At 40.1% G+C, this 13494-nt stretch overlaps 2 protein-coding genes across 5 annotated transcripts in view; both read right to left on the bottom strand.

The window, feature by feature from the left end:
• Positions 1-13494, bottom strand: part of LOC117522193 (gastrula zinc finger protein XlCGF57.1-like) — a 215668-nt gene that overhangs the window by 77922 nt on the left and 124252 nt on the right. The window lies entirely within an intron of this gene.
• LOC117522183 (gastrula zinc finger protein XlCGF57.1-like) overlaps positions 11736-13494 on the bottom strand; it is an 89544-nt gene continuing 87785 nt past the window's right edge. For 2 of the 4 annotated variants that reach the window (XM_034183582.1, XM_034183583.1), the window contains exon 3: positions 11740-13043. In XM_034183582.1, the coding sequence (XP_034039473.1) occupies positions 11782-13043 (1262 nt within the window). In that variant the 3' untranslated portion in view covers positions 11740-11781. Of the gene's footprint in view, positions 13044-13494 lie in introns of all 4 variants that reach the window. The other 2 variants (XM_034183581.1, XM_034183585.1) reach the window with 2 other exon arrangements.

Below are 13494 nucleotides of genomic sequence, written 5' to 3'. Positions count from 1 at the left end.
CAGTCAAAATACAAAATTAGGGCCTAAAGCAACTGACAACATTGTTCTGCTGTGCACCAAGTAACACTGTCACCAGTTTTGAAAACGCATGCACACTGAGTAACTCAAAACTGGCTTATTCACATTTAATCGGTAAAATGCTCTCACCCCTAAAACAAACTAGGGCTACAACTAACGATTATTTTAGGAATCGATTAATCTTTTTTTTTTGTTGTTTTTTTACTTACATGTGAGTTTTGCCATTATTTCTTTAAGTGAGTTATTATTAAAAAGCCTTTGTCACGCAACATCAACGTTTGACCTTGTAACAAAGTTATATTATATTCTCGTCAAAAACATACCTGGAGTAGTGTTTTGTTTTATTTTGCACAGACACACCACAGAGATTTCCATCAGGTTTTACCTGATTATGAGCATTTTTAGATAACTACAGCAACTACGTATCAACCACTGACAACATATTACAGCAAGAGTCCACAAAAGCATTTTAAAGGCCTGCCTAAAGTGTAATATGTGATCTTTAATAAGTTATTTTAATGAAAAAAGACACAAATGTGCAGTTTACTGCATTTGATTTTTTTCTTGTGTAAAAACACAGCTTAGATGTGGTTTGACTGAAACAAACTGTCATTAAACTTAAGGGTGATTCTTTAACTACGGGCACTATTGCCCTTGTGAACTTGAAGAGGAAAAACTTGTGAAAATATAAATTGTCACAGTGTAATAGGTAAGCATAACTAGTCTAGTTTGATGATTCATAAGAGAACACACTGATATTTTAAGACAAATTGGTGTTTAACAGATTTCCCAACTCGGCTTGCACAAATGTAATTTCCATCACATGTAAATATTTGTCATTTATTTTAAAATACTATGATACACATGTTTTTTCACTGGAAGACCAATTTCATATATAGTTTTACCTGTTTATGTCTATATTGTAAAACACATACATTTATTGATTAGCTAAATTAATTGTGATGAGGACAACGCGACTCTTACGTCCGCCACAACCTGAGATATAGCATTGGAATGGTAAGATACATTTCAAGTTTGTAACTACTTGTGTTTTTAATTGAAGTGGAACATTATCTCATAAATTATGCAGGGGTTTTTAATGAGTGATTAGAATTTTGTAACTATTTATTTAAAAACAAATGGGGTGGTGGAAATCACGAGGTGTGGAAATTACTGGTTGTTGTGGAAATTACAATGAATGGACCATATAGAAAACAAACCTTTTATTTAAAAACTTTATGAAGCACCCAGTTCTATTCAACAAATTCTTTTAGTACGAGGTCGGTGAGAAAAGTATCCGACCTTTTTATTTCATGCAAAAAATATATGGATTTGATTCATATGTTTATACGTCAGCCAAGCTTGAACTTTCGTGCGCATGCGTGAGTTTTTTCATGCCTGTCGGTTGCGTCATTCGCCTGTGGGCAGGCTTTGAGTGAGCACTGGTCCACCCCTCTCGTCGTTTTTTCATTGCGAGGAAATGGCGGAATGATTTGGGCTTTGTTCCATCAGAATAATAATGCCCAGCTCTCCACAATTTCTCTTATACTCACTTGACTGGTAAGCCACTGAAAGCCGAGATAGGCATGTCCCAACTTGTCCTCTGAGACTCCAAAAACGGAGGTGTTCTTTGTCTCGCTCCATCAGCGAATCCGTCGTGATGCGCGAACCCTCCGTGCGGCTTTCCATGACAAAATCTCTTGTTAAAAGTGAAATCTGCCGGAAAATGGTTGATGTCCAGCTCTTGTGATAACCAGAGAAATTGCACACGATGGTCCGGGATCCATATGGCCATCCGTTTAGAAATGAAATGGTGGTTTCTGCCTGTCGATCGCGGCGCGCTGTGCGCCATTGTGGGCCGTCCTTAAAGCGGTAGTAACACTCCGTAATCTCTGAAGCCCATAAAATTTTCACCGAAAGCCATGTGAATTTTCTGAATGGTTTCCAGCTGCCTGTCTCTAACAGTTTCTGAAAAAATTCTGATGGAACAAAGCCCAAATCATTCCACCATTTCCTCGCAATGAAAAAATGACGAGAGGGGTGGACCAGTGCTCACTCAAAACCTGCCCACAGGCGAATGACGCAACCGACAGGCGTGAAAAAAACGCATGCGCACGAAGGTTCAAGCTTGGCTGACGTAAAAACATATGAATCAAATCCGTATATTTTTTGCATAAAATAAAAAGGTCGGATACTTTTCTCACAGACCTCGTATGTTTGAACCTTTCTTTTCAAAAAAGACAACTTCATATAAATTTCATATAATATATTTGATAGAACATGAACAGTATTTTGAAACCGTATAAACAGTAATCTTGACAGTATCACAAAAAGTATTCTGAACACACAGACAGGGAGATTTGTCCAGAGAGCATGACCATTGTTGGCCAAGAGAGCATGACCAATGTTGGCAAGTGAATGGTTAATCAGGAACACTAAAAACAAACAAACAAACAAAATAAGGCAGCCACTGGAGTTGTCACGAAGAGAACACAAGTCATTGGGTTGGGAACAGCATACACAATAAAGAAAGAAAACATCACAACACAGCCATCATGTGAACTTGCAATTAAGTAAACCTTAAGACATTAGGATGAGATATTGAATCATTCTGATTACTCATCGTTTTCTGAGCTAAGCAAGGTGTTTGTGTTTGCGTGTGTGAATGTAATTCAAGGCCAAACTTCACAGATTTCTTGTCGTTCTTTCTTTACTGCCATCTTAATTTCCTTATGCTGGTGTGTGTGTGTGTGTGGGGGGGGGGGGGGGGGGGGGGGGGGGTTATGCTTGGTTGCAGGCGTCCTTGTGAAAGTGTGCGTGCCTGTGAAAGTGTGCATGTGTGTGTGCGCGTGTCTGTCTGTCTGTCTGTGTGTGTGTGTGTTCGCACGTGTGTGCGTGGGCGTTTGCGCATGTGTGAGTGTGTGCATGCGCGTCTGTGTGTGTGTGAATGTTATTCAAGGCCAAACTTTGCAGATTTCTTTCCATACTTCCATCTTAATTTCTTTATGCCATTTTGTCACTGGTACGGGTTCAGGGATGAGGCTGATAATATCCATGGGTTGGTACCAGATAACATCATCCCTCAGTGGTCAATAGAACCGATTCCTGCCAATGCTTGTCATGGTTTTCACTTCAGCACCACTGTATAGGTCAACATCCTGAATAATGCCTGGATACACATCATCATTATAGACCACTGCACATCACTGACCGATAAGACCGTCGTTTAAATCCAGAATTGGTTGCAGACCTCCATCTATGGATGTGCCCTCAGGAAGTGCACTGGCTGAAGGGGTAAGAGTCATCCCATGGCAGAAACCTCACCATTTCAGTGTGAAACAGTTGCAGGTGTTGGGGGCAGACAAAAACAACTCAGAACCCTCCACCACATCTGGCTTGGAGCATGAGAGTTATCTGAAAGGGGATAAAAGAAAACAGTGTCAGGGCATTCAATTAGGCATAATTAGCAGTAGAAAACCACAGCAAGAGCATAAAATGTACAGAGACACAAAAGCGAAAGTATACCTGATGAATTTTCATGGTGCCACGAATCATCTGTAATTCTGATGGAATGTGAACATCCATGGCCTCAATGGCATCTGGTTCCACATAGAAGAGCTCAGTTGAGGTGGACTTCTGCTTCAGCTCATCAAACAGGACACGTGCATCTGGAATGTCCCGTCCCTCTTGCGATGATGTCATCTGCTCCCCTCTTAACGGCTGCTCCAATGCCATCAGCTGGACCCTTTGCCATGCCCAGCCTCTAGGAAATTCCAGGTCACCCTTTTCCAGCCCATTTGGTAAGGAACATTGGTGAGGAGGAAGAAATTCTTTTTGGACCGGTATTGAGTTGTGGGTCCATCGCTAACCACATGAAGTGTGGTGGCAGCAGGATGTTGCTCCTTCAGGTAAGTTAGCACTGGGGTTAGATGTGCCCAGATTGCTGATGGGTCGTGCCGATGAGAAGGACTAATTGAGCATAACGACTTCATATCCTTCCAGGTGTAGGCCACACCAGTATGCAGGGAGACCTGGTGGTGCGAGTCTCCAAAATGTACCACCTGGACTTCACTGCTGTACTTACACTGGAAGTTCTCTGCAAAATCAATATGCAGAACCACCTCGTCCTCTCTCAAGTTCTCTTTCAAGCCACGGATTGCTGCATACTGGTGCCTGATGTTGAATACGTGCTTTCCCCAGTTTTTCCTTTAATTTTTGAAAAGTCTTCCAGTAAATTTTGGAGCGTGCCCTCTTCCTTCTCCTTAACGGTGAGATGGACCGTGAACTTTTCTTTAGTACCATCTTTTCTTTTCTTCTCTCTCTCCTCCACTTTTGTCTTCCATACATGCCACGATGTCTGGTCCCCAGGGTCAAAGGTTGATGTGAGCAGCTCTTTCTCCACGCATTTTGGACAGTCCCTGTACATGCACTCCTTTGTGTAGGGTGAACAGCACAGAGAGATGGCCAATCCTCAATATTCCTGGTGGTAATCACCTTGTGCTGGGGCCAGTTTTGTCTGCCATGAATTGTAGATTGCATGCGTCTTGCATAAGCACGAGGTCTCTGTCCTTAACAGTGGGCTTGTAATCAGAAAAGACGTCTTTTTGCAGAACTCACTGTAAGAAATTTTGATGTCAGGGTACTCCTTTTTAAATTTGTCATGCAGGATCTCATGGATTCATTGAGGAATCTCTTCTTGTTTTTTCATTTTTCTCTGTGTCACTGTCTCCTTTTTACCTGTTGTGGCCTGCTGTTCTCATCTCTTTCTAAGAACTCTGTTTTCTGGTTGTATCCGTGCTGACAGCTGTTGTTTTGCTTTTTCCTTGTATATGTAAATGCTGCTGATCTTTTTTCATTACTCTCTTTCTCTGGCTGAGAAGCCAAATTCTCTTTTGGCCACTGCAACAATCGGTACTTTTTGAGTATCTCCCAACCAGGATCTTTGAAATGATCGTTTATCTTTCTCAGAGGAGAGATTTTGATATCTCCCCTTAACCTCAAGGACAGCATTGTGGAAGACTAAAGTCCTTCTCAGGGTGTTGTGGTGCTGATGCCAACTGCTTTTTTAGACTTCGATTTTGGGGAGTCAGCCTGCTTTACTTTTTTCAACAATCTTGTATACCTCTTGCTGTACTTCTCTACCTTTTGCAGAGCTTTTTCAAGCTTGACATTACTTTCATATAATGCTGCATAAACCTTTGATCGGTTTCTTAGGACCTTTTTTCTTCCCCTTTGTTTTTGCGTCACATGTTCGTCAGAGGGTAATGGTAAGGGTGGTGTGGGAGGTGGAGGGACAGGTTCCGGTGGAGAGTTTGGTGGGGTTGTGGTTTCCAGGTAGGCCTGTACCTCAAGAGCATTCTTCAACTCATCCCGATATTTTTTCATATAGTTTCTTCTGTGTCTCCTTTGTTTGCGTTGTTCTCTTTTTGGAAGTTCTCCTATTAGTTTCACCACACCCCTTTCTTTTTTTCTTTGGTATCTCTCCCGGTCTCTTTTCAGTCGCTCTTGATATTTGACAGGGTCTTCTTTTATCCTGTCCCTGTAGGCTTGCGACCTCTCTTTTGTGGACTTCCGTGGTATCTTGAAAACAGACAAATTGACTTCAATAAATACAGAATTCATAGTCAGGGTAAATACACTAATATTGAATATTTGAATAAATAAATTGCAGTTGTGCGACTGTACTGTTTGTGGTGTGTGTGTGTGTGTGTGTGTGTGTGTGTGTGTGTGTGTGTGTGTGTGTGTGTGTGTGTGTGTGTGTGTGTGTGTGTGTGTGCGTGTGCATGCGTGTGAGAGTGGGGGTACACATGCCCTGGTGGTTGGCGCTCTGTCAAAGGGAGACGGAGTGTGTGGGCACCATGAATTGTGTGTGTGTGTCAGTGAGAAGTGAGCTATGAGTCGGGTGTGTAATGTGAAGGAGCATAAGGTAGTTGGGGTCTATACGTGTATTAGGTGTGAGATGATCAAATCAAATCAATTTTATTTATATAGCGCCAAATCACAACAAACAGTCGCCCCAAGGCACTTTATATTGTAAGGCAAAAGCCACACAATAATTACAGAAAAACCCCAACGGTCAAAACGACCCCCTGTGAGCAAGCACTTGGCGACAGTGGGAAGGAAAACTCCCTTTTAACAGGAAGAAACCTCCAGCAGAACCAGGCTCAGGGAGGGGCAGTCTTCTGCTGGGACTGGTTGGGGCTGAGGGAGAGAACCAGGAAAAAAGACATGCTGTGGAGGGGAGCAGAGATCGATCACTAATGATTAAATGCAGAGTGGTGTATACAGAGCAAAAAGAGAAAGAAACACTCAGTGCATCATGGGAACCCCCCAGCAGTCTAAGTCTATAGCAGCATAACTAAGGGATGGTTCAGGGTCACCTGATCCAGCCCTAACTATAAGCTTTAGCAAAAGGAAAGTTTTAAGCCTAATCTTAAAGTAGAGAGGGTGTCTGTCTCCCTGATCTGAATTGGAGCTGGTTCCACAGGAGAGGAGCCTGAAAGCTGAAGGCTCTGCCTCCCATTCTACTCTTACAAACCCTAGGAACTACAAGTAAGCCTGTAGTCTGAGAGCAAAGCGCTCTATTGGGGTGATATGGTACTATGAGGTCCCTAAGATAAGATGGGACCTGATTACTCAAAACCTTATAAGTAAGAAGAAGAATTTTAAATTCTATTCTGGAATTAACATGGAGCCAATGAAGAGAAGCCAATATGGGTGAAATATGCTCTCTCCTTCTATGATGAGATGGTGAGGATGTGGTGTGGGAGAGCATGGACAGGATGTGATGGGGGAGCATAGACTGAGTGTGTAGAGCAGGGGCGATCCTAGGGGCGGGCAGACCAGGCAATTGCCCAGGCCGGCACCCAAGAGGGGGTGGCACCACCACGAAACCCCAACCCCAAATGACATCGCGAAAATTGCTATAAGCATGTTAATTATAGTTATAAACGTGTCAAAAATCGTCTAAAAAAGTGTTATTTTTACACTATAACCACATTGTTGTAATAATAACATTACTATTAGTGTTTTTTATCAGTTATTATAAGCGTTTTTCGCAGTTTTTTTTTTTTTTGCCGGGGACGGGGCCACTGTGAAAGGGGGCGGGGCGCTGGAGAGGGCGTTGCCCGGGGCGCAGATCATTGTAGGACTGTCACTGGTGTAGAGTGTGCATAGGCTGAATGTGTGGGGAGACCATGGGATGAGTGTGTGAGAGAGCAAGGGCAGTGTATGGGGATCTATGAATTGCATCTGCACGCGTAAATGTAATTTCCACCACACCATTGTAATTTCCACCCAATAATGCAATGTGGTGGAAATTACAATCTGACAGCATTTTGGGGAAAAATCTATGCTAACATCACATATTAGCTAAGAAGTGGTCTCTAGCATTTTGTGCATGCAAAATACATCTCTGTGCGTTAAAAAAACAACTAATTTACAAACTGAGCTGATGTTACGGCATGTTTGGAAATTACATACAATAAAATATTTTCATTTCAAGCGATATTTACCTTGGCTTTTCTTCAAAAGTTGATGGATGAAGTCAAAATTCCCTCCATGTCATTACTATGAGGGAGGTTCTAAGGCCACTAAATCCATAGCCAGACGCCTAAGGAAACAACAAGAATTGGCCAATATATATAAAATAAGGGACCCGGTAACTAATACAATTTTTTACGAACAAGAAAAAATAGAAAAATATTTGAGGATTATTATCGTCAGTTATATTCAGAACCAAGCCTCGTAGAAGAAAACATATGGAGGAGTTTCTTAGAAATCTGGACTTACCAGCAATAGGTACAAAGCAGAATGCCATATTGACCTCTGAGATCACAGCAGAAGAGATTAAAAAAAGCAATCAGCCATACAAAATCAGGTAAATCACCAGGATCTGATGGACTGGGGGCTTCCTTATATAAAATATTTAAGGAAGAGCTAATCCCACTACTACAGCACTCTTTCAATTACAGTCTTACAACAGGTAAAATCCCTCCCTCATGGAAAGAGGCCATTATCTCCATAATCCTGAAGGAAGGTAAAGATAAGGAGCATTGCCACAACTACAGACCTATATCACTTTTAAATGTTGACTACAAACTCTACACCTCAATTATCGCAAAAAGATTGGAAACATTTCTCCCAGACCTAATTGACGAAGACCAAACTGGCTTCATTAAAGAAAGACAAGCACAGGACAATATCAGAAGAACGCTACATGTCATAGAAAATATACAAACGAACCAAGAAAGTGCAATTCTAGTAAGCATTGACGCTGAAAAGGCCTTTGATAGTGTGAATTGGCTATTTCTTTATAAAATATTGAGGAAATTTGGGTTCAATGAAAAATCTGTGGATTGCATTAGAGCACTATATCAAGAACCCACAGCAAGGATTAAAGTAAATGGCAGTTTGACAAAACGATTCAATTTGGAGAGGGGGACAAGACAGGGCTGTGGCCTCTCCCAGGGCCTCTTTGCATTGTTTATTGAGCCTTTGGCCCAGCTGATCAGGCAGGAGGAAGAAATTAAAGGGGTAAAAATAAGAGATGAGGAACATAAGATAGGGCTATTTGTGGATGATATACTCATATTTTTAAAACAACCCAATGAAAGCTTCCCAAAAATAATAAAGCTATTAGAAAGCAATGGGAAATACTCAGGATACAAGATAAAAGTCACAAAAACACAGATCTTGTGATTTAATTACAATCCATCCCAAGAAATAAAGGGCCCTTATAAGCTCAAGTGGTATGCCAAATCAATAAAATATCTGGGTGTAAATATCACAAAAGGGCTGGATAAATTATATGAGGCAAATTATACCAAAATAAATCAAGAAATTAAGAGGGACCTGGGGAGATGGTCTGCTAATGCCCTGGACTTCACTTCAAGAATAGAAACAATAAAGATAAATATTCTCCCAAGACTTCTATTCATGTTCCAGTCCCTGCCAGTAGCAATCCCACAGAAGCAGTTTGTGGAATGGGATAAGTGGATTTCAAGGTTCATATGGGGTGGAAAGAAAGCTAGGATTAGGTATAAAACTCTGCAGTTCCCTAAAGACAAAGGAGGATTGGCTTTGCCAAGTATTCAGGAATATTTTTACGCTGCACAAATCAGACCCTTGATATACTGGTGTAATGATAAATATTGGGCAAAATGTAAAAGTATAGAAATGGCCATGACACATACTGAGGTATGAAATCTAATTGCAGATAGAGGATTATTAAGAAAACTGCGTAACCAACTGGACGCAGTAACCATAAACACAATTGAAATATGGAACACTGTCTGTGAAAGGTACAAGTTGGAGAAAGAAAACAGATTTTGAGCTGGTTTGCATTCGATGACAGATTTATCCCAGGGATATATGATGAAGGGTTTAAACAATGGTCACAAAAAGGAATTACAGCGATATGCACAATGATGGATCAGGACAGACTACAGAGTTTTGAAAAGCTACGGGATAGGTTCAGACTAGAACAAAATGACCAATATCGATACCTGCAAATAAGGGATTACTATGAGAAAGAGATAAAAGTGGCCACTAACAATGAAATTATTGAGGTATTCCGGAAAGCATACAAAGGAGAAAAATGCAGAGTAATCTCAGCTTTATATAGAAACTTGATGTGCAACAAATCCTCCTCTCTGTATATTAAGGACAAGTGGGAAAAGGAACTGAACGAAGAAATAACTGAGGAGGAATGCCAGAGTATCTGTAAAACACAGTGCACATCCACTAGCTCCAGGATCTGGAGGGAATTCAATTGGAAGAATATGGTTAGGTTCTTCATAACTCCAAAGCTCAGAAACGTAATGGTATCTACACAGCAACAGTGCTGGAGAGCATGTGGGCATATAGATGCAGACCATACCCACATATTTTGGGCCTGCCAAAAGATAAACGGGTATTGGGATAAAACATGGCAATGCCTACAAAAGGTAATAGGTTACAAAATACCAAAAATGTTCAAGATGCTCTACTTAGGGAATTTAACACAAAACATAATTCAAAAAAAGGATGAATATCTTGTAAAGGTATTGCTGTCGGCAAGCAAAAAACAATTACAAGACTATGGTACAAACCAGAGCCACCGACCGAGGAGCAGTGGCGGTGCACTGTGGAAGAAATTTTTATAATGGAGAAACTTACACACAAACTGAGATTGTAAGAAGAACAATTCGAGATTAAATGGAGGAAATGGACTGATTATAGAAGACGAGAAGAGGACACCACCACTATAAATCGACAAAAAGAACATGGATGAGTGACTGTTTGCTAAGATATCTAGACTCTTTGAGGCGCCCCCCCGCCCGAGTAACTGTGTACCAGTTTGTTCTTGTTCGTTACTACTTCTTTCTGTCAATACAAAATAAGTAAAAAAAAAAAAAATTCCCTCCATGTCAGACATGTGCTCTGATGTCACTGTTCAGCTCCATAGAAACTACCCAAACAATCTTTCATACAAACTTTTTAAAGGGACATTACAGTGTTGTGGTGGAAATTACGGCAATAGTGTGGGACAACTACATTTGGTTTAAAAAATCACAACAGTTGTATGACATTGAATACCCCAATTATGTTTTGATTATTTTACTGATATTTTATTCAGTGATATTTTAAACATGAGAAAAAACGTTTTTTTACTATTCATTTTTATCATTGAAGATCAAAAGTCTGGGTGTGGGACAAGCACAAAACGGCAATATTTGCATATAATGATGCTGAAAAAAGGTGAAAAAGTCATCATAGACTACTATAACAAATTTCTTAAAACACTTTCATTGTAAAGATAACTATAAAAGTGTGAAATTTCCCCTTTTTTCTTTTTTCATAAAATATGAACAAAGGACATAAAAGTGCCCGTAGTCTAAGAATCACCCTTAAATAAAAGAGAGATGAAGTGGAGTCACTAGGTGTTCATAGGAAACATTTATTTCTATATTTATTCATGTTCATTGTTAGTTGGTTTTACATTTTCTGTTGTGTATTGTTTTATCAGGTTCTTTTTATCAGTTTCTCTAAAACTGTATTGTAGCAATATTAGTTATCATTACTTTTGTTGTTGTTGCTATTATTATTATTATTGTTAATATATAAATAAAATAAAATAAAATTACAATTCGTAATACATTTGACTCTTTTACAACAACAAATGCTAAGCCATTATTTATTATACAGAAAACAAATGCACACAGACTGTGCTGAGATGCGAACAGCTTAATGCTAACTTTAACATTGACATGCTAACGCGTTAGCATCGGTCCCATTTTTAAGTTATAAAATACATCTAAATAAAATTATCTTCACGGATGATTCGTTCGCGCACGCGAAAAAAGACAAAAAACACCAGCTACTGCTGCACGTCCTCGCTTTCTCCCTTCAAACTCTGTCATAATTGTGTTATAAACCAGTCACCATTTGTTTTATAATACATCTGTGCAATTAATAATATCTTCACGGACGATTCGTTCGCGCACACGCGAAAAAACAACAGTAAAAAAACACCGGCTGCTGCTGCACTTCCTCGCATTCTCCCCCTCAAACTCTGTCATAATTGTGTTAAATAAAAGATAAAAGGGACATAAGTCCTGCTCACAAGCTGATTGCCAGAGACAGGACATGTCTACGTCACTACATATCCACAATGTGTCCTTCTATAGGGATTACATGGCAACCTGTCACCTCCGCAGCATATATCCGGATCCAAAAGCCGGAAATCCGGCTCAGGCCGGTAAAATACCAGACCTGTGATCTTTAGTTCTTAATCTGTCCTGTATGAATTCTCGTGTGTCTGATCACATTGCTCTTTTGTACAAATCTTTTGCCACACTCAGAACAAGGAAATGGTTTCTGTCCCATGTGAATTCTCATGTGTGCAATCAGACTGTTTTTATGTCCAAATGTTTTACCACACTCAGAACAAGGAAATGGTTTGTGTCCTGTATGACTTCTCATGTGTGTTATCAGATGGCTCTTTTGTCCAAATCTTTTGTCACACTCAGAACAACTAAATGGTTTCTGTCCTGTGTGAATTCTCATGTGTGCAATCAGACTGTTTTTATGTCCAAATGTTTTATCACACTCAGAACAAGGAAATGGTTTGTGTCCTGTGTGAATTCTCATGTGTGTGATCAGATTGTGTTTATGTCCAAATGCTTGACCACACTCAGAACAGCTAAATGGCTTCTGTCCTGTATGACTTCTCATATGTGTAATCAGATGGCTCTTTTGTCCAAATCTTTTGTCACACTCAGAACAGCTAAATGGTTTATGTCCTGTGTGAATTCTCATATGTGTCATAAGATTGGTCTTATTTCCAAATCCGTTACCACACTCAGAACAACTAAATGGTTTCTGTCCTGTATGAATTCTCATATGTATGATCAGACTGTTCTTATATCCAAATCTTTTACCACACTCAGAACAGTTAAATGGTTTTTCACTTCCTTGTCTTCTCTTTTCTTGCTTTAAATAGTTCATGTGACCACATGTTTTTCCATTTTCAGAGCCATTATATTTTTTCTTATTCGTGTTGCACCTGCTATGACTAACAGAGACACTGCTGTTTATCAGACTGTTAAAGCCTGAACTAAGTTTTTTAGTCTGCTTCGATTTGGAACTGTCAGTTTCAGAGTAACCTGAACTCCTTCCATTTGTATCTGGTGGTAAACAACTGCATGAAGCTGATTGTGGTCCTCCATCGTCCTCTGCACCTGCTTGTGCCATCAGTGTTCTGAGTACAGGTGAGCTGCTGGCTACAGGCTCAGCCTCTGTGCTCTCATCACTTTGGCTTTGATGAACCTCTGATGACTGTGGGTTTTCATCATTGTCACTCTTCACAGCACTAAAAGGGCACTTTGTGATATCGGCCTCCTCCGGCTGGTGAAGCTGTTGTACCTGTGGACTTATCCAGAGTTTCTCTTGTTCCTCTTTAATGTCCTCCTGGTCAACACTCAGGTTTCCTTCCTGCTGTTCAGGAAGAATTTCTTCTTTCATCACCAACAAAGTCTGCATGTCTGCAAAGGAGGAATTAAATTGATAGCATTTAGAATAACATTCATTAAAATAAAGCAGAGTGGTGAGTGTGACATGACTCCACTAAGTTGTTGCACTGATGGAAGTGATAGTTTGGAGATATACATCACAGGTGATTGTTGTATATTTTACACATTCTTCAACTGTAAACAGACATTTCATTTACTTTCCACAAAAGCACGTGATAACAACCACTGTGACATTTGCATGTGAATTTCTGTGGTTCACACTCAAAGTAACTTCGAACACAATCTTACCTCTGACCTGTCCTCTCTGAATCATCACAACCATATTATTTTAAATCTGTAATCATAAAAACAATTCTTAAGAAAGCTGTTTTTTAATTTGAATTTTACATAATGTCCGAACTTTTCAATATATTGTCCCAACTTTCAGATGGTGATAAAGTAATGTTTTTTCCTCAGAGCTGGC

Source organism: Thalassophryne amazonica, chromosome 12 (genome assembly GCF_902500255.1).
Source record: "Thalassophryne amazonica chromosome 12, fThaAma1.1, whole genome shotgun sequence".
In the NCBI taxonomy this organism is placed as follows: Eukaryota; Metazoa; Chordata; class Actinopteri; order Batrachoidiformes; family Batrachoididae; genus Thalassophryne; species Thalassophryne amazonica.
This window is presented reverse-complemented; position numbering and strand designations above follow the sequence as displayed.